The following is a 20,538-nucleotide window of genomic DNA, read 5'->3' as shown; positions in this document are numbered from 1 at the left end:
AGCTTCTGGAGGAAGGAGGATAGTGGCTTTCCTTTCCTGTACTGCCTCCTCCTCTGGTGTTGGGGCCAGACGCTTCTTCTCGGGTGTGGGCCAGACGCTTCTTCTCGGGTGGCTGGGCCAGACGCTTCTTTCTCGGGTGGCTGGGCCAGACGCTTCTTCTCGGGTGTTGGGCCAGACTCTTCTTCTCGGGTGGTTGGGCCAGACTCTTCTTCTCGGGTGGTTGGGCCAGACTCTTCTTCTCGGGTGGTTGGGCCAGACTTTTTCTCGTGGTTGGGCCAGACTCTTCTTCTCGGGTGGTTGGGCCAGACCTTTCTTCGGGTGGTTGGGCCAGACTCTTCTTCTCGGGTGGTTGGGCCAGACTCTTCTTCTCGGGTGGTTGGGCCAGACTCTTCTTCTCGGGGTGGTTGGGCCAGACTCTTCTTCTCGGGTGGTTGGGCCAGACTCTTCTTCTCGGTGGTGGGCCAGAACTCTTCTTCCCTGGTGCTGGTTGTTCTTTGGGTTCTACTGCTGGATACGGGCTTGTTTGGGGAGGCTCTTCTGGCTCTGTCTCTATGCTGCACAAGGACAGAGTCAACTTCCTGGAAAAATGAACACAATAGGGATATGTGACAAATTAAAAATTCTTAACATTTAAACTGCCATTTTGTCCAGTTTGGTTAAAAAAATAAGAAAAGTGATACAATTCCACATGAATTCACAATGCAGAATATAGTCCTACTGTGTATGACCACTAGGGTACAATGAAGTTCAATCTACCACAGTCCTAGATACAGTAGGCTACTGGTAGTCTCCTGTCATTTCATATTATGAGACAAAAACACACTACCTAGCAATGATTCATGAGAAAAATAGTTTGAGAGCTTGCACTTTGAACTTGCAGGATAATTATTGTCCAATTTCTCCACTAAGGCCATCATGGCATCTTGTAGTCTGGTTGTTGATATGCCATGAGGGTATTGAAGACAACGTCCTCTACCATTGACCAATGGCTGCATATCAATTGCAGTCATTTCTGGAATCAGCGCTGTGCTTCTCACTCCCATATCACACTTGTTTAGTGTGAAGCGGTCTAATGTCTGTTGTTGGGGGCCTGCCGCCAGCAACGGTTTGTGTGTCTCACGGTGCGTCCCTTTCAGATGGTTCACCATTGCATCTGTACTCCCATTACAGTAACTCAATTACACTTCTCAAAGTTTGCATTTCATCTTCTCAAAGTATTGCCATTTGCCAGACAGGACTTTCCTGCTGTCGCTTGCCTTTCTCTGCCATTTTCCCAACTTAACGAAGATGACATGCGGAGCGTTATATAACTGTGGCAATATATTGTAAAGATATATATATCTCCTCCCCTAACATAACAACATTGTTGCGTGGGTGTGTTCATCTGTTTAATTTCCCTTTATGATGATGATCAGGACCTGTTAGTAGTTATTTGTAAACATTTACATTCACCATCCCAATTTCATTTCAATGTTTAACATTTAAATGTTCACACAACTAGAACAGAATAAGACAGATTCTAGAACACCTTCCTTGGAATACACAGATAAAACACAAAGGTCTGCTCTAAACCATCAACCCACCCTAACCCAGCCGTACCCCAACCCAGCCGTACCCACCAGCCTACCAACCAGCCGTACCCCAAACCAGCCGTACCCTAACCCAGCCGTACCCCAACCCAGCCGTACCCCAACCCAGCCGTACCCCAACCCAGCCGTACCTAACCCAGCCGTACCCTAACCCAGCCGTACCCCAACCCAGCCGTACCCAACCAACCCTAACCCAGCCGTACCAACCCAGCCGTACCCCAACCCGCCGTACCCCAACCCAGCCGTACCCCAACCCAGCCGTACCCCAACCCACCCTAACCCAGCCGTACCCAACCCAGCCGTATACCTAACCAAGCCCAACCCAGCCGTACCCTAACCAAGCCGTACCCTAACCAACCCTAACCCAGCCGTACCCCAACCCAGCCGTACCCTAACCAAGCCAACCCAGCCGTACCCCAACCCAGCCGTACCTAACCACCCCAACCCACCCGACCCAGCTACCCTACCTAACCCACCCTAACCCAGCCGTTACCCAACCCAGCCGTACCCTAACCAACCCTAACCCAGCCGTAACCCTAACCCAGCCGTACCCTAACCAACCCTAACCAAGCCCAACCCAGCCGTACCCTAACCAAGCACCACACCCAGCCCAACCCAGCCCGTACCCTAACCAAGCCCAACCAAGCCCAACCCAGCCGTACCCTAACCAAGCCCAACAAGCCCAACCAGCCGTACCCTAACCAAGCCCAACCCAGCCGTACCCTAACCCAGCGCGTACCCTAACCCAGCCGTACCCTAACCCAGCCGTACCCTAACCCAGCCGTACCCTAACCCAGCGTACCCTAACCCAGCCGTACCCTAACCCAGCCGTACCCTAACCCAAGCCGTACCCTAACCAAGCCTAACCCAGCCGTACCCTAACCAAGCCTAACCCAGCCGTACCCTAACCAAGCCGTACCCTAACCAAGCCTAACCCAGCCGTACCCTAACCAAGCCAACCCTAGCCGTACCCTAACCCAGCCGGTACCCTAACCCAGCCGTACCCTAACCAAGCCTAACCCAGCCGTACCCTAACCAAGCCTAACCCAGCCGTACCCTAACCCAGCCGTACCCTAACCAAGCCTAACCCAGCCGTACCCTAACCAAGCCTAACCCAGCCGTACCCTAACCAAAGCCCGTACCCTAACCAAGCCTAACCCAGCCGTACCCTAACCAAGCCTAACCCAGCCGTACCCCCAACCCAGCCGTACCCCAACCCAGCCGTACCCCAACCCCGTACCCCAACCCAGCCGTACCCCAACCCAGCCGTACCCCAACCCAGCCGTATCCCAACCCAGCCGTACCCCAACCCAGCCGTACCCTAACCAACCCTAACCCAGCCGTACCCTAACCAAGCCTAACCCAGCCGTACCCAACCAACCCTAACAACCCAACCCAGCCGTACCCTAACCAAGCCCAACCCAGCCGTACCCTAACCAAGCCCAACCCAGCCGTACCCTAACCAACCCCCCTAAATCCCAGCCAGCTACCCTAACCCAGCCGTATCCCAACCCAGCTAACCAACCTAACCCAGCCATCCCAATCCAAGCCTAACCCAGCCGTACCCTAACCACCCTAACCAAGACCCAACCCAGCCGTACCAACCAACCGTACCCTAACCAAGCCTCCAACAACCCAACCCTAACACCGCACCACCCTAACAGCCACCCTAACCGCCTGCCAGCACCCACACTCAACCGAAGCCCCACGCTACCCCATACCCAGCGTACCGCCCAACCCAGCCATACCCCATACCCAGCATACCCCCAACCCAGCCATACCCCCAACCCAGCCATACCCGCCACCCAGCCATACCCCAAACCAAGGTCTCCTGTCCTGTGTAGCACTGATCTGTGTTATTATGAAAAATATAGAGACAAAAAAGCCCACAAAGCCAGGTATGGGATTAAGATCAGTCTACAGAGCCTCCATACTGAACCAGTCCAGTAGACTGACCAAGGTGTCTCTTCCTTCTTCGGCATACTGTGAACTGGCGTCTTTTGTTTGCTGAGAGAAAACCGACAGGGAGGAGAGCCCGACTGCATCATATCCCCTGGAGAAGAGGAAAAACATCAGGGAGATATAGAAGAAGAGGGAACACCGTGGGGGGGTATAGAAGAAGAGGGAACACCGGAGGGTGATAGAAGAAGAGGGAACACCGGGGGGGGGTATAGAAGAAGAGGGAACACCGGGGGGGTATAGAGAAGAGGGAACACCGGGGGGGGGGTATGAAGAAGAGGAACACCGGGGGGGGGTGGGTATTAGAAGAAGAGGGAAACACCGGGGGGGGGGGTATAGAAGAAGAGGGAACACCGGGGGGGGGGGTATAGAAGAAGAGGGAACCACCGGGGGGAGGGGGTAGAGAAGAAGAGGGAACACCGGGGGGGTTATAGAAGAAGAGGGAACACCGGGTTATAGAGAAGAGGGAACACCGGTATAGAAGAAGAGGGAACACGGGGGAAGAAGAAAGAGGGAACACCGGGGGGGGGTATAGAAGAAGAGGAACACCGGGTTAGAAGAAGAAGGGAAACACCGCGGGGGTTATAGAAGAGGGGAACACCGGGGGTGTATAGAAGGGGAACACCGGGGGGTATAGAAGGCGGGAACAGCGGGGGGGTATAGAAGGGGGAACCACCGGGGGTATTAGGTAGAAGGGGGGAACACCGGGGGGGTATAGAAGGGGGAACACCAGGGGGGTATAGAAGGGGGAACACCAGGGGGGTATAGAAGAAGAGGGAACACCAGGGGGTATAGAAGAAGAGGGAACACCAGGGGATTAAGAAGAAGAGGGAACACCAGGGGGTATAGAAGGGGAACACCAGGGGTATATAGGAGAAGGGGAACACCAGGGGGGTATAGAAGAAGGGGAACACCAGGGGGGTATAGAAGAAGAGGGAACACCAGGGGTTAAGAAGTAGGAATAGTACACCAGGGGGGTTATAAGAAAGGGGGAACACCAGGGGGTTATAGAAGAAGGGGAACCACCAGGGGGTTATAGAAGAAGGGGGAACACCAGGGGTTATAGAAGAAGGGGGAACACCGGGGTTATAGAAGAAGGGGAACACCAGGGGTTATAGAGAAGGGGGAACACCAGGGGGTATAGAAGAAGGGGAACACCGGGGTGGTGAAGAAGAAGGGGGAACACCAGGGGGGTATAGAATGAAGAAAACACAGGGAGGGTATAGAAGAGAGAGCGAACCCAGGGGGGTATAGAAGGGGGAACACCAGGGGGTATAGAAAGAAGAGGAACACCAGGGGGTATAGAAGAAGAGGAACGACCAGTACGGGGGTCCTATAGAAGGGGGAACACCAGGGGGGGATAGAAGAAGAGGGAACACCAGGGGGGGAATAGAAGGAACATCAGCGAAGCGTAGACGAACCAAACTTTCCTCCTATTTGAATCAATATAACACGTCTACAACAAGACTAAAAACAACAAACTCCTTGTCAAGCGTTCCATATCAGTATCGAGTTGGGATGCATCTTACCCATCTGCTGCCTGTCCGTTGCACTGTGGTGTCAGGGCAGTGATAGGCTGCTTTACAGGGCCGTGGTCATCATCATCATCACAGATCAAGAGCAATGGAGAGGCTGTTCTGTCCTTGTCCTCATCCCTCTCCTGCCGCTTTATGGGGCTGGAGGTCTTGATGGGAGCGTGCTTTTTAAATGGGCTCTCTACCTCAGCCAAGGAAAACACAGGGAAAAGGGTCGACAATCAAGACAAGACATTTCTACAGATGATGATTTCTACAGATAACTTGCTGATGTCATACAGAGGTGGGCTGGTGAGGCATTAACATATGCCCAGAGATACTGCCACAGTAACAAGCCATTTCAGTCACTAGCTATCAGTTATTAACAGTCATCACCTACCAGTATCCAGCAAAGTGCTCTCTGCGGTCCCCTCCTTGTGCATCTCTTCTCCTTGGGGCACCTGGTGTCAACAACAGATCATAAGTGTGCATTCTGACATTTCATTTAATTCCATTGCAGAATAGTACGAGGTGTTTTACCGCTTCACCAGTCTCTGGAACTGATGATGGTTCTCTCTCCACCTTCTCTACAGGGTTACCAGTCTTCTCCACCTTCTCTACAGGGTTACCAGTCTCTTCCACCTTCTCTACAGCATTGGCGGTCTTGTTCTCCTTCTCTACAGTGGCGAAGGTCGGAGGGGGAGACAGAGGGGGAAGCTCTTCCCCAACATCAGAGGGAGAATCTGCAGGACATATTAAGTCACATTAGTTATTGGGTGTCCAAAGACAAGGTAACATARAGGACAGATGATGGGTCATAGGGATGGGCATTTTAAATCATTTCTCTATTTGAATAGTTAAAATAAAACATTGCTCTACTCTGACCAACCAGAATGCCACCAAACGCCACCACAGCAAACAGTGTTGTTTTCAGGGTGTTATATCAGTACAGTAGCCTATTCTAACAACCACAGTGAAAGAGAAGTCTGATGTTTGCCATCATAGAACTAAGGATGTGACAAATGGAAAACATTTGTTAACGTTTAAAACATAATTTTTTGTCGGTTTTCCAGCCCTATTGAGTATGACTGCTAGGGGGCAATTCAGTTCTATGTGTTGGACAATGACTCTTACTTCAGTCCCCCGGGTTTTGTCAAGTCAAAATGGACTTTTCCTAGCAGGTTTAGGAAAACTTCTGCAGCAGGTTCATCCCACTTCATTTGTATTTATTATGGATCCCCATTAGTTCCTGCCAAGGCAGCAGCTACTCTTCCTGGGGTCCAGCAAAATTAAGGCAGTTTATAGAATTTTAAAAACATTAAAATACATTTTCTGATTTCACAACACATTGCATCTGTACTACCATTACTGTACCTCAAATTACACTTCAAAGTTTGCATTTCACTTCTCAAAGTATTGCCATTTGCCAGACAGGACTTTCCTGCTGTCGCTTGCCTTTCTCTGCCATTTTTCCAAGTTGATGATGTGTGGAGCTCTTTATATCTGTGGCAAATAATTTGAAAGATGCATGTCTCCTACRGTTACAGCAGGTATTTGTTAAATGTTTTGTTTTCTGATGGGGCTCTATTAGGAGGTAGTTTTGGTGATAACTGTAATAACTGTGATTTGAATTTTGTGGGGGAAAAACAGCTAACGTTAATGATCCCAATTTTGTCTTTCTATAAATAAATGTGTGGCATTGGGATAAACATTACTAAATGGTTTGACAGAAAAAAACCAAATTCAAATTGTATTTGTCACATTGATCCGAATACAACAAGACCTCAGTGAAACGCTGAATACAAAACAGGTGTAGTAGACCTCACAGTGAAACTGAATACAACAGGTGTAGTAGACCTCACAGTGAAATGCTGAATACAACAGGTGTAGTAGACCCACAGTGAAATGCTGAATACAACAGGTGAGTAGACCTCACAGTGAAATGCTGAATACAACAGGTGTAGTAGACCTCACAGTGAAATGCTGAATACAACAGGTGTAGTAGACCTCACAGTGAAATGCTGAATACAACAGGTGTAGTAGACCTCACAGTGAAATGCTGAATACAACAGGGTTGTATGTAAATGCTGAATACAACAGGTGTAGTAGACCTCACAGTGAAATGCTGAATACAACAGGTGTAGTAGACCTCACAGTGAAATGCTTATTTACAAGCCCTTAACCAACAATGCAGTTAAGACAGAGTTAAGAAAATATTTACTAAGTAAACTAAAGTTTAAAAAAAGAAGCAACAATAAAATAACAATAACGAGGCTATATACAGGGGGTACCGGTACTGAGTCAATGTGGAGGATATATACAGGGGGTACCGGTACCGAGTCAATGTGGAGGCTATATACAGGGGGAATCGGTACCGAGTCAATGTGCGGGGGTACAGGCTAGTCGAGGTAATATGTACATGTAGGTAGAGTGACTATGCATAGATAATAGAAAATAAAACAGCGAGTAGCAGCAGTGTAAAACAATGCAAATAGTCCGGGTAACCATTTGATCAGCTGGGAGTTCCGCAATAGTCTATCCTACACAATTGCACACAGTAGACTCAGTGTCCAATCCGAGGCACAAAAACAAGAACTCATTACCTTGATGCTTTCTCTTAAATCTAATGAGACTCTACTGTAAATCAAGCAGACAACATATGGTCAACTGGGATATTAGATCCAACATGGGTCCAGGCACAACAGTCTTCACCGGCGTAACGAATGAGACACCAAAATATTATATTCTGGACATTCCTCGTCAACACCTCTTTTCCAGCACGTTGGCTATTGCATCGCATGTACTGTCACCACAGCTGTTCATCACTTCACTGTCGTTCAAAATACCTTCCAGGATCAGATGTGAAAAAATAAATCACCAAACGTGTATCCAATAAGTATTATGCATAATTATTGAAGAACCACATTAATGACATTATCAATTTAGGTATCAAGGTAAGGTGACTTTCAGTAATACGGAACAAATATAAACGTAACATGTAAACAGTGGTGGGAAAAGTACTCAGTCATACTAGAGTAAAAGTAAAGATACCTTAATAGAAAATGACTCAAGCCACCCAGTAACATACAAGTATTTGGTTTTAAATATACTTAAGAATCAAAAGTAAATGGAACTGCTAAAATATACTAAAGTATCAAAAGTAAAAATATAATTCCAAACATTAAGCAAACCAGATGGCACAATCTTCAATTTCTTTATTGACGGATAGCCAAGGGTACACTACAACACTCAGACATTATTTACAAAAGGAGGCATGTATTTAGCGAGTCCTCCAGATCAGAGGCAGTAGGGATGACCAGGGATGTTCTCTGTTTAGTGAGTCCTCCAGATCAGAGGCAGTAGGGATGACCAGGGAAGTTCTCTGTTTAGTGAGTCCTCCAGATCAGAGGCAGTAGGGATGACCAGGGATGTTCTCTTGATAAGTGTGTGAATTGGACCATTTTCCTGTCAAAATGTCACAAGTACTTTTGGGTCTCAGGGAAAATGTATGTAGAAAAAAGTACATAATTATCCTTAGGAATGTAGTGAAGTAAAAGTAAAAATAGCAAAAATATATAAATAGTAAAATACAGACACCCCAAAAAACTACTTAAGTAGTACTTTCAAGTATTTTTACTTAAGTACTTTACACCACTGCATGTAAAGTGTTGGTCACATGTTTCATGAGCTGAAATAAAAGATCCCAGAAATTAAGAAGATGCCCAGAATGTTCCATATGCACACAAAGCTTTTTTCTCTCAAATTTTGTGCACAAATGTTTTGCCATCTGTTAGTGAGCTTTCTCCTTACCAAGATAATCCATCCACCTGACAGGTTGGCATATCAAGAAGCTGATTAAACAGCATGGTCATTAGACAGGTGCACCGTGTGCTGGGGGAATAAAAGGCCACTCTAAAATGTGCAGTTGTCACACAATGCCACAGATGTCTTAAGTCAATTGGCATGCTGACTGCAGGAATGTCCACCAGAGCTGTTGCCAGATAATTGAATGTTCATTTCTCATCTGGCTCTTTCACCTGCGGGACCGTCTTGAGACACCTGGCCAGCTGAAGAAACCATGTGCTTGCATAACCAAAGAATATTTACTGTCAGAAACCGTCTCAGGGAAGCTCATCTGTGTGCTCATCGTCCTCACCAGGGTCTTGACCTGACTGCAGGTCTGCGTCGTAACTGACTTCAGTGGGAAATGCCCACGTTCGATGGCCACTGGAGAAGTGTGCTCTTCACAGATGAATCCCAGCTTTAACTGTACTGGGCAAATGGCAGACAGCGTGTATGGCGTTGTGTGGGCTAGCGGTTTGCTGAGGTCAACGTTGTGAACGGAGTGCCCCATGGTGCGGTGGGGTTATGGTATAGCATACGCTTTGGACAATGAACACAATTGCATTTTATCAATGCAATTGAATGCACAGAAATACCATGATGAGATCCTAAGGCCCATTGTGTGCCATTCATCTACCGCCATCTCCTCAGGTTCAGCATGATTAGAGTCGACCGATTGATTTTTCAACGCGATACCGATTATTGGAGGACCAAAAAAAGCCGATCTCCGAATAAAAAAAAAAAAAAAAAAGGCAATTTTTATATATATATATTATATTATATATATATTTGAATAATGACAATTACAACAATACTGAATGAACAATGAACTTATTTTTACTTAATATAATACATCAATAAAATCTATTTAGTCTCCAATTATGAAACATGTTCAATTTGGTTTAAATAATGCAAAAACAAAGTGTTGGAGAAGAAAGTAAAAGTGCAATATGTGCCATGTAAAAAAGCTACGTTTAAGTCCCTTACTCAGAACATATGAAAGCTGGTGGTTCCTTTTAACACGAGTCTTCAATATTCCCAGGTAAGAAGTTTTAGGTTGTAGTTATTATAGGACTACTTCTCTCTATACCCTTGTTTTCATATACCTTTGACTATTGGATGTTCTAATAGGTACTTTAGTATTGCCAGCCTAATCTCGGGAGTTGATAGGCTTGAAGCATAAACAGCGCAATGCTTGAAGCATTGTGAAGAGCTGCTGGAAAATGCAGTAAATGTCTGTTTGAATGAATGCTTACGAGTCTCCTGCTGCCTACCACCGCTCATCAGACTGCTCTATCAAATCACAGACTTAATTAAATTAATAACACACAGAAATACGAGCCTTAGGTCATTAATATGGTCAAATCCTAAAATTCTGGCAAATTAGTTCGCAACGAGCCAGGCGCCCAAACTGCTGCATATACCCTGATACATCTGCGTGCATACGCAAGAGAAGTGACAATTTCCCTAGTTTAATATTGCCTGCTAACCTGAATTTCTTTTAACTAAATATGCAGGTTTTAAATTTTTTACTTCTGTGTATTGATTTTAAGAAAGCATTGATGTTTATGGTTAGGTATACATTGGTGCAACGACAGTGCTATTTTCGCGAATGCGCTTGTTAAATCACCCGTTTGGCGAATTAGCTGTGATTCAATGACAAATTGAATCCGCATCGATATATGCAACGCAGGACAAGCTAGTAGATAAACCAGTATATCATTCAACCATGTGTAGTTAACTAAATATGTTAAGATTGATTGTTTTTATAAGATATGTTTAATGCTCGCTAGCATCTTACCGTGGCTCCTTCTGCACTCGCAATAACAGGTGGTCAGCCTGCCACGCAGTCTCCTCGTTGAGTGCAATGTAATCGGCCATGATCGGTGTCCAAAAAATGCCGATTACAGATGTTTATGAAAACTTGAAAATTATCGGCCATTCCGATTAATCGGTCAACCTCTAATGATAATGCACGCCCAAGTCGCATGGATCTGTACACAATTCCTGGATATAATGACAACCTACACTGCCATAAATGCAAGGACAGAAATTTGGACAAATCCATCAAGACATCAACCATGATAAAGGATTAAACATACACTACATGTCCAAAGGTTGTGGCATTAATATGGAGTTGGTCCTCCCTCTGCTGCTGTAACAACCTCCTCTCTTCTGGGAAGGCTTTCCTCTAGATGTTGGAACGTTGCTGCTATAACAGCCTCCACTCTTCTGGGAAGGCTTTCCTCTAGATGTTGGAACATTGCGCAGGGACTTGCTTCCATTCAGCCACAAGAGCATTAGTGTGTCGGGCACTGTGTGGGCCACTGATGTTGGGCGATTAGACCTGGTTCGCAGTCGACGTCACAAATTCATCACGGAGGTGTTCGATGGGGTTGAGGTCAGGGCTCTGCAGGCCAGGCAAGTTCTTCCACACCGATCTCAACAAACCATTTCTGTATGATCTCGCTTTGTGCACGGGGGCATTGTAATGCTGAAACAGGAAAGGGTCTTCCCAAAACTGTTGGCACAAAGTTGGAAGCACAGAAATGTTTTGTCCATATTATTGCRCATGATTTTGGCATAAGATGTTTGACGAGCAGGTGTCCACATACTTTTGGTCATGTAGTGTAAGATATTAAATTCCAAGAAAAAAAAATTTAAATTTAAAAAKACACACACACACTAAGTAAGTTATACACTACCGGTCAAAAGTTTTAGAACYCTGACTCATTCAAGGGGTTTTCTTAATTTTGGCTATTTTCTACATTCGAGAATAATAGTGAAGACATCAAAACTATGAAATAACTCATGTAGTAACCAAAAGTGTTAAACAAATAAAAATGTATTTTAGATTTTAGATTCTTCAAAATAGCCACACTTTGCCTTGACGACAGCTTTGCACACTCTTGGCATTCTCTCAACCAGCTTCATGAGGTCGTCACCTGGAATGCATTTAAATAAACAGGTGTGCCTTGTTAAAAGTTCGTTGGTGGAATGTTTCTTTCCTTCTTAAAAACCTCTACGCGGTGTTTCCCCCCGCGTTATGGTTGACCTAACGTAGGCTAATGTGATTAGCCTGAGGTTGGTCTGGAGTCCAAATTGGCGATTTTTGGTTCCTAACGCCATGTTTTTTGAGAACGGGTGATCTCCACATGTGTATTTCCCACCGTAAAGCATGGAGAAGGACGAGGTGTTATGGTGTGGGGGGTGCTTTCGATTTGTTTAACACTTTTTTGGTTACTACATGATTCCATGTGTTGTTTCACAGTTTGAGGTCTTCACTGTCAACTCGAAATGATACAACAAGGTCTCCCCATCTTGAGGGAGGACGGAGAGTGATTCTCACGGCCGGCTCCCTAATCTTTGTCGGCTGGGTAGTAGGACAGTATATGCGTAGGATACCTACTGTTTGTGTGTGTATGTATGTGCGTAGGATACCTAATGTCAGTGTGTGAATGTAAGTAAGGAGCCTGTATAAAATGAATGGTTTTGTACAACGGTCTAGCGTTCTCGTAAATAAACTTTCTGACGATCGTAGCTGGGCCTCCGTCTGTTTCATTCAACCAGTATCTTACACATTCTGGGTTGCAGACTGAGTAGTTTAATTGGGCTATGAACACTGAGAACATAATTCTCGTGACACAACCGTGTCAGCGGGCACTGCGCCCAGCCCGCCACAGGAGTCACTAGTGCGCGATGGGACAAGGACATCCCTGCAAGCCAAACCCTCCCCTCAACCCGAACGACGCTGGGCTAATTGTGGGCCGCCACATGGGTCTCCCGGTCACGGCCGGCTGCGACAGAGCCTGGACTGGAACCCAGAATCACTAGTGGCACAGCTAGCACTGCGATGCAGTGCCTTAATGAAAAAGCTTTCTCTGAATACTCTTACAKGTGTATGAATAATAACATCTGTTTGGATATCCGGATATTCAATTAACCGTGCCCATCCCTAATGGGTCATTCCACCAAGTCTAACACATGCCATTATGACTCCAATTGCATTGCTGTCATTCCACTGACATGCAACATCTTCCGTCCGGGGGAAATGCCCGACACTCCCAAATTGCTCCGTCTAAACGTTAACACGCTTCGCTTGCGATACCATTTTGGAAACATATGGAAATTAGAATATGATGTACTACGCAGAAATGCTCCGCCACTTCACCAAATTTCATGTGTTCATGTGACAAAACAAGTCGAGTGTAGAGAATCAATGAACCATCTAAGAGCTAGGAAATGTATTTTCCAGAACCAAAAATATCGTTTTTTCAGCTGTTTGAAGATGGTGTACAAAACCTAAAGTAAAAGACGCAAAATGTAAGAATGGAAACATAGAAATAGCTCTACTGCTTCTTAGACTTGCTTTAAATGAGAAAGAAATGTTAGTTATAGATCTGTCAATGTGAATTTGGCTGGGTCGCCCAAAAAGTTATTTGCGTAGAAGCTCTACACAGTTGTATTCTGTAGGTGTTACTGAGTTGGCTGATACCCCAGATCCATAGGTAAGGCTGTACAGTGAAATATAAGTATGCCCCTCCCCCKAAAAATATTAAGTCTAATACATCCACAGAGCGATTTAAACACATTTGTTGGTCAAATGAACTAGGTGTCTTGTGCTGAAGTTATACAAAACAAGGTTGGAATGGTATATTATTTACTCCAAATATGGCATCATTCCACTATCTGTATCCGTTTGCATCACTTTCAATTAGGAACTTATTTTTAATGCGAATCGCAAATTCCACTAATGTGGCTGTACATTGCAATATTAATTTTCATTACACATTGTACGGGTAAGTTAATGTGGCTAATTCCACAGTGGTTTCAGTCCTGAAATAGCGTTTTTTGTAATGAACATTGATCTGGAGGTGGTAACTAGCTGGCACGGCCACAAATGCATGAAATCTGATTTTAAACCTAACCTTAACCACACGGCTAACCTTAACGCCTAACCCTAAATGTTTTCATGACTTTTTACAATACAGCCAATTTTGACTTTGCAGCTGGGAAATTGTTCAGTGCCGTCCGTATAAAGGACAAGACTCATGACAATAAATGTCAACCTGCTGGCTGATACCTATGGATTGTGGTAATGTGGTAAGACTGTACAGTGAAAAATAAGTACGCCAACAACGCAACTCTGAGGTCTAATACATCCACAAAGCCATTTCAACTGATATTTACTTTTTGGGGTCAAATTAGCAAATTGTCTTTTGTGAAATTGATTCTACTATCTGTAACCATTTGCATTTCTTTAAATAAGGGACTTTAATTTTGAAGGCGAAACACAAATTCTACTAATCTGGCTAATCGTTATTGTGGCTAGCTTCACATAAGTGCTGCATGCCCCTTGGGTTCCGAAGAGCAAGTCGAACACTGGGTAATGCCTACCAACATAATACATACAGTTGAAGTCAGAAGTTTACATACACTTAGGTTGGAGTCATTAAAACTCGTTGTTCAACCACTCCACCAATGTCTTGTTAACAAACTAGTTATAGCACATCAGTTAGGACATCTACTTTGTGCATGACAAGTAATTTTTACAACAATTGTTTACAGAGATTATTTCACTTATAATTCACTGTATTACAATTCCAGTGGGTCAGAAGTTTACATACACTAAGTTGACTGTGCCTTTAAACAGCTTGGAAAATTCCAGAAAATTATGTCATGGCTTTAGAAGCTTCTGATAGGCTAAATGACAATTTGAGTCAATTGGAGGTGTACCTGTGGATGTATTTCAAGGCCTACCTTCAAACTCAGTGCCTCTTTGCTTGACATCATGGCAAAATCTAAAGAAATCAGCCAAGACCTCAGACAAAAAAAATTGTAGACCTCCCAAGTCTGGTTCATCCTTGGGAGCAATTTCCAAACGCCTGAAGGTACCACGTTCATCTGTACAACAGTAGTACGCAAGTATAAACACCATGGAACAGCAGCCGTCATACCGCTCAGGAAGGAGACGCGTTCTGTCTCCTAGAGACGAACGTACTTTGGTGTGAAAAGTGCAAATCAATCCCAGAACAGCAAAGGACCTTGTGAAGATGCTGGAGGAAACAGGTACAAAAGTATCTATATCCACAGTAAAAACGAGTCCTCATATCGACATAACCTGAAAGAACGCTCAGCAAGGAAGAAGCCATTGCTCCAAAACTGCGATAAAAAAGACAGACTATGGTTTGCAACTGCACTGTGGACAAAGATCGAACTTTTTGGAGAAATGACCTCATTATGTTGAGGAAAAAGGGGGATGCCTGCAAGCTGAAGAACACCATACCAAACGTGAAGCACGGGGTGGGCAGCATCATGTTGTGGGGTGCTTTGCTGCAGGAGGGACTGGTGCACTTCACAAAATAGATGGCATCATGAGACAGGAAAATTAGGTGGATATATTGAAGCAAAATCTCAAGACATAAGTCAGGAAGTTAAAGCTTGATCGCAAATGGGTCTTCCAAATGGACAATGACCCAAGCATAGTTCCAAAGTTGTGGCAAAATGGCTTAAGGACAACAAAGTCAAGGTATTGGAGTGGCCATCACAAAGCCCTGCCCTCAATCCTATAGAAAATTTGTGGGCAGAACTGAAAAAGCGTGCACGAGCAAGGAGGCCTACCAACCTGACTCAGTTAAACCAGCTCTGTCAGGAGGAATGGGCCAAAATTCACCCAATTTATTTTGGGACGATTGTGGAAGGCTACCCGAAACGTTTGACCCAAGTTAAACAATTTAAAAGGCCATGCTACCAAATACTAATTGAGTGTATGTAAACTCCTGACCCACTGGGAATGTGATGAAAGAAATAAAAGCTGAAATCACTCACTCTACTATTATTCTGACATTTCACATTCTTAAAATAAAGTGGTGATCCGAACTGATATAAGACAGGGAAATTTTAAGATTAAATGTTAGGAATTGTGAAAAACTGAGTTTAAATGCATTTGGCTAAGGTGTATGTAAACTTCTGACTTCAACGTATATTAATTTTTCTATTTAACGAGGCAAGTCAGTTATTAAGAACAAATTCTTATTTACAATGATGGCCTACCCGGCCAAACCCTTCTCTAACCCGGACGACGCCGAGCCAATTGTGCGCCGCCCTATGGGACTGCCGATCACGGTCAGTTGTGATACAGCCCAATCTCGAACCAGGGTCTGTAGTGACACCTCTAGCACCGACATGCAGTGCCTTAGACCGCTGCGCCACTCGGGAGCCCCCATCTCCACCTCCTTTATACGTGACTTTGGTCAGGAATCTTAGTTTCCATTGACAACATGTGAGAGGATGAATATTAAAGAGAGTATATTTCTTACCCAAGTCTTTGAACCAAGTACTGGAGTCATCAATGTCCAGTTCGACATATCCCTTCGTGGTTGATGCGCTGACAGAACAGAAGAACATCAACATAGTAAGCAGTTTTCATCTACTAGTATTTATGACGATGGTTAACATTAGTATAATCAATGTATGACAACCTGATCACTGGTTACCCCATGCAGATTCAGCCAGAAGTCTGGCTAAAAAAATATGCAAGTCTCTGCAAGCCAGAATGTTGAAAAGAATCATATTTACACTTCCTTTACAGGTTGCCCGTGGCTGTTGGTCCTTTTGACGGTAGGAGGTTGAGATCGGGTATCCACAGGAAAATGTTGCTTACCCAATATTTCCAGCGCCGATAGGGTGTCACTTGTAAACAATAGCAGAATGTAACCGAACGTAGTTGACCCAAGCACATTTCCTTATCAGCTGAAAGAACTTGTGAAATTTGCCAGCTGCTTGCAACAATGTTCATTCTGTGGTTTGATTAGGCTCTGCCATATTGTGCAAGTGTTGGTCCCATGAAACAAAACAAATATATATATATATATATATATATATATATATATATATAACCGAAAACAGCTTTTGGACATCAGCACTGCAATCACAAACATCAATTTGGATGACAATTTCTACTTCAACGAGTCGTCAGCTCTGGGCGTTCTGCTTACTCCGGACCAGGCGTTCTGCTTACTCCCTAATCCCCGGGACTCGAACGATGAAGCGATTGCGCAAGAGGCAAATGATCCTGGCGAGACTACGTTGGTGAACAAATAAATCGCCTCTATCCTTCTTTCGACTGGCAAACGTACAATCACTAGAGAAACTGGACGAGCTCCGCTCGAGGCTATCCCATCAACGGGACCTGAAGAACTGTAGTATTCTGTTTCTCGGAGTCGTGGCTGAACAAGGACAATATACATCTTTCTAGTTTTTACACGCATCGTCTCGACCAGACGGTAGCCTCTGGTAAGACTAAGGGAGGAGGGGTGTGTCTCTTTGTTAAAGGAAAACAACACGCAAAAACTCTTTTGATGCACAATCATATGATGCATTTTGCATCATAGAATGCAAAATACTTCGTACGGTGATGATTTCTGTATTTTGAAAGTTAAATAACTTGAAAACCTGATTACTTTCAAGCAAAACATTTTGGGACTATGTCAACAATGGACTAATGAAACAAATACCAAAAGATAATTCATGGGTGGAATTTTCCTTTAATAGCAGCATGATCTCTAATGTTTAGAAAGTCTCAAGTTTTTCCTCACCAGAGTAAGAATACCTCATGACAAGCTGCAGAACATACATAGCTGTATTTCCCACCAGAGCGCACTCAACGAGCTGTATAAGGCCATAACCAAACAACATGCAAATCCTGAGGCGGTGACCTGTGATTTTAATGCAGGGAAACAAATCCGTTTTAACTCATAATCAGGATGTCACCTGTGCAACAAAACTCAATCACCTTTACTCCACACACAGAAACGCATACAAGACTCTCCCTCGCCCTCCCTTTGAAAAATCGGACAATAACTATCCTCCCGATTCCTGCTTACAAGCAAAAACTCAAACGGGAAGTGCAAGTGACTCGCTCAATAAGGAAGTGGTCCAATGAAGTGGATGCTAAGATACAGGACTGTTTTGCTAGTACAGACTGGAATATGTTCAGCGATTCATCCGATAACATTGAGGAGTTTACGACACCAGTCAACCAGTTAAGTGCATCGACGACGTGGTCCCCACAGTGACCGTACGTACATATCCTAACCAGAAGCCATGGATTACAGGCAACATCCTCACTGAGCTTAAGGCAAGAGCTGCTGCTTTCAAGGAGCGGGACACTCATCCGGACACTTACAAGAAGTCCCGCTACAACCTCCTGTGACAGGGCTTGCAAATTATCATGGATTACAAAGGGAAACCCAGCCACAAGCTGTCCAGTGACGCAGGTCAACCAGACGAGATAAATGACTACTATGCTTGCGTCGAGGCAAGCAACACTGAACCATGCATGACAGCACCAGCTGTTCCGGGCGACTGTACGATCTCGTAGCCAATGTAAGAAAGATATTTAAACATATTATCATTCACAAGGCCAGACCGATTACCAGGACACGTACTCAGAGCACGCGCTGACTAGCTGGCAAGTGTCTTCACTGACATTTTCAACTTCTCCCTGACCGAGCCTGTAATACCTCAAGGAGAACACCACCGTCCTTGTGCCCAAGAACACCAAGGTAACCTGTCTAAATGACTAACCGCCCCGTAGCACTCACATCTGTAGCCATGAAATGCTTTGAAAGACTGGTCATGGCTAACACCATAATCCCAGAAACCCTAGACCCACTCCAATTTGCATACCACCCCAAAAGATCCACAGATGATGCGATCTCTATTGCACTCCACACTGCCCATTCCCACCTGCACAAAAGGAACATCTACATGAGAACGATATTCATTGACTAAAGCTTAGCGTTCAACACCATATTGCCCTCCAAGCTCATCACTAAACTTAGGAACCTGAGACTGAACACCTCCCTCTGCAACTGGATCCTGGACTTCCTGACAGGACACCCCCAGGTGGTGAGGGTAGGCAACAACACGCGGACCCTCAACACGGGGGCCCCTCAGGGATGCGTGCTTAGTCCCTTCTTGTACTCCCTGTTCTTCCACGACTGTATGGCCGGGCACACCTCCAATATCATCATTAAGGTTGCTGACGACACGACAGACTATAGGGAGGTCGTCAGTGACCTGGCAGTGTTATTTGTTGCACAACTTGACCTCAGGTATTTTCTTAAAATGTAGCTACAAAACTATTTCTTAGATATAACATTAAATTTAACGGTATTGAAAAACCATCCCGTGGCTTTTTCCCAAATACCCTGGTATAGAGTATACCACCCAAGCCTAGTGTGTGCGGCCCAGTACATCACCGGGGCTGAGCTCACTGCCATCCAGGACCTCAAAAGAAGGCTCTAAAAATTGTCCAAGACACCAGCCACCCGAGTCATAGACTCTTTCTGTCAACGCATGGCAAGCGACAGCGATGCACTAAATCTGGAACCATACAGAACCATGAACACCTTCTACCCTCATGCCATAAGACTGCTAAATAGTTAGCTATTTAGCCATCTTCATTGGCCCCCTTTTGCACTGAGTATTTTGTCTCATCACATCTACACATGTATTCCTAGTTATATGTACATACAGTAGCAGTTAAAAGTTGACACCTACGCATTCAAGGGTTTTTCTTTATTTGTACGATTTTTCACATTGTAAGAATAATAGTGAAGACATCAAAACTATGAAATAACACATATGGAATCATGTAGCAATGAAAAATAAAAATATATATATAAAATATATATATATATATTTGAGATTCTTCAAATAGCCACCTTTTGCCTTGACAGCTTTGCAAACTCTTGGCATTCTCTAAACCAGCTTCATACGGTAGTCACCCAGAATGCATTTCAACTAACAGGAGTGCCGTGTTAAAAGTTCATTTTTGGAATTTCTTTCCTTCTTAATGCTTTTGAGCCAATCAGTTGTGGGGTGACAAGGTAGGGGAGGTAAACAGAAGATAGACCTATTTGGTAAAAGACAAGTCCATATTATGGCAAGAACAGCTAAAATAAGCAAAGAGAAAAGACAGCCCATCATTACTAAAACATGAAGGTCAGTCAATCCAAAAAATGTCTTCAAGTACAGTCACAAAACAACATCAAGCGCTATGATGAAACTGGCTCTCATGAGGACCGCCACAGAAAAGGAAGACCCAGAGTTACCTCTACTGCAGAGGATAAGTTCACTACATCCACTACACACAGACGTCCTTTTGTCCTCGTCTTGTCGTGTCCCGTATATATATATTTACACCTTTCTTCGCATATCTTTTATATATTTTATTTTCCAAAAACTCAACTTCAAAGCACTTTCCTGCAACCGGCCTCACCAATTACAAAAAAAAAGTATTATTTACCTCAAATCTGAAAATCCACAATAGAAGCTAGCCAGAAGCTAGCCAGAAGCTAGCCTGAAGCTAGCCTGAAGCTAACCTGAAGCTAGCCTGAAGCTAACCTGAAGCTAACCTGAAGCTACCCAGTTTACTGGCTGACATTGGTATTTCAGCTGACCACGTTTTGTGGTCATCAGCTATTCCTTTGGCTCGATAATCTATCGCCACTTTTGTACAACGCGACTCAGACCGAACATACCGGACCTATTTTTCTCCATGTCCCCGGATTTCAACCGCAAGCTCTGGACATTTACACGTTGATTTTGCAGCTAGCTAGCTGCTA

The 20,538-nt window shown here is 44.6% G+C and overlaps 1 protein-coding gene across 1 annotated transcript in view; it reads right to left on the bottom strand.

Annotated features, from left to right (window-relative positions):
• The window catches only part of LOC112078814 (proteoglycan 4), a 19,575-nt gene extending 3,234 nt beyond the window's left edge, over window positions 1–16,341 (bottom strand). The window contains exons 1-6 of the mRNA XM_070442145.1: window positions 16,225–16,341; window positions 5,603–5,805; window positions 5,463–5,523; window positions 5,078–5,264; window positions 3,546–3,642; window positions 4–578 (exon numbers count right to left, since the gene is read on the bottom strand). Coding sequence (XP_070298246.1) covers window positions 4–578; window positions 3,546–3,642; window positions 5,078–5,264; window positions 5,463–5,523; window positions 5,603–5,805; window positions 16,225–16,318 — 1,217 coding nt within the window. The 5' untranslated portion in view covers window positions 16,319–16,341. The remainder of the gene's footprint in view (window positions 1–3; window positions 579–3,545; window positions 3,643–5,077; window positions 5,265–5,462; window positions 5,524–5,602; window positions 5,806–16,224) is intronic.
• Window positions 16,342–20,538: the final 4,197 nt, after the last annotated feature.

This window comes from Salvelinus sp. IW2-2015, unplaced genomic scaffold (genome assembly GCF_002910315.2).
Source record: "Salvelinus sp. IW2-2015 unplaced genomic scaffold, ASM291031v2 Un_scaffold6323, whole genome shotgun sequence".
NCBI classification, from domain to species: Eukaryota; Metazoa; Chordata; class Actinopteri; order Salmoniformes; family Salmonidae; genus Salvelinus; species Salvelinus sp. IW2-2015.
This window is presented reverse-complemented; position numbering and strand designations above follow the sequence as displayed.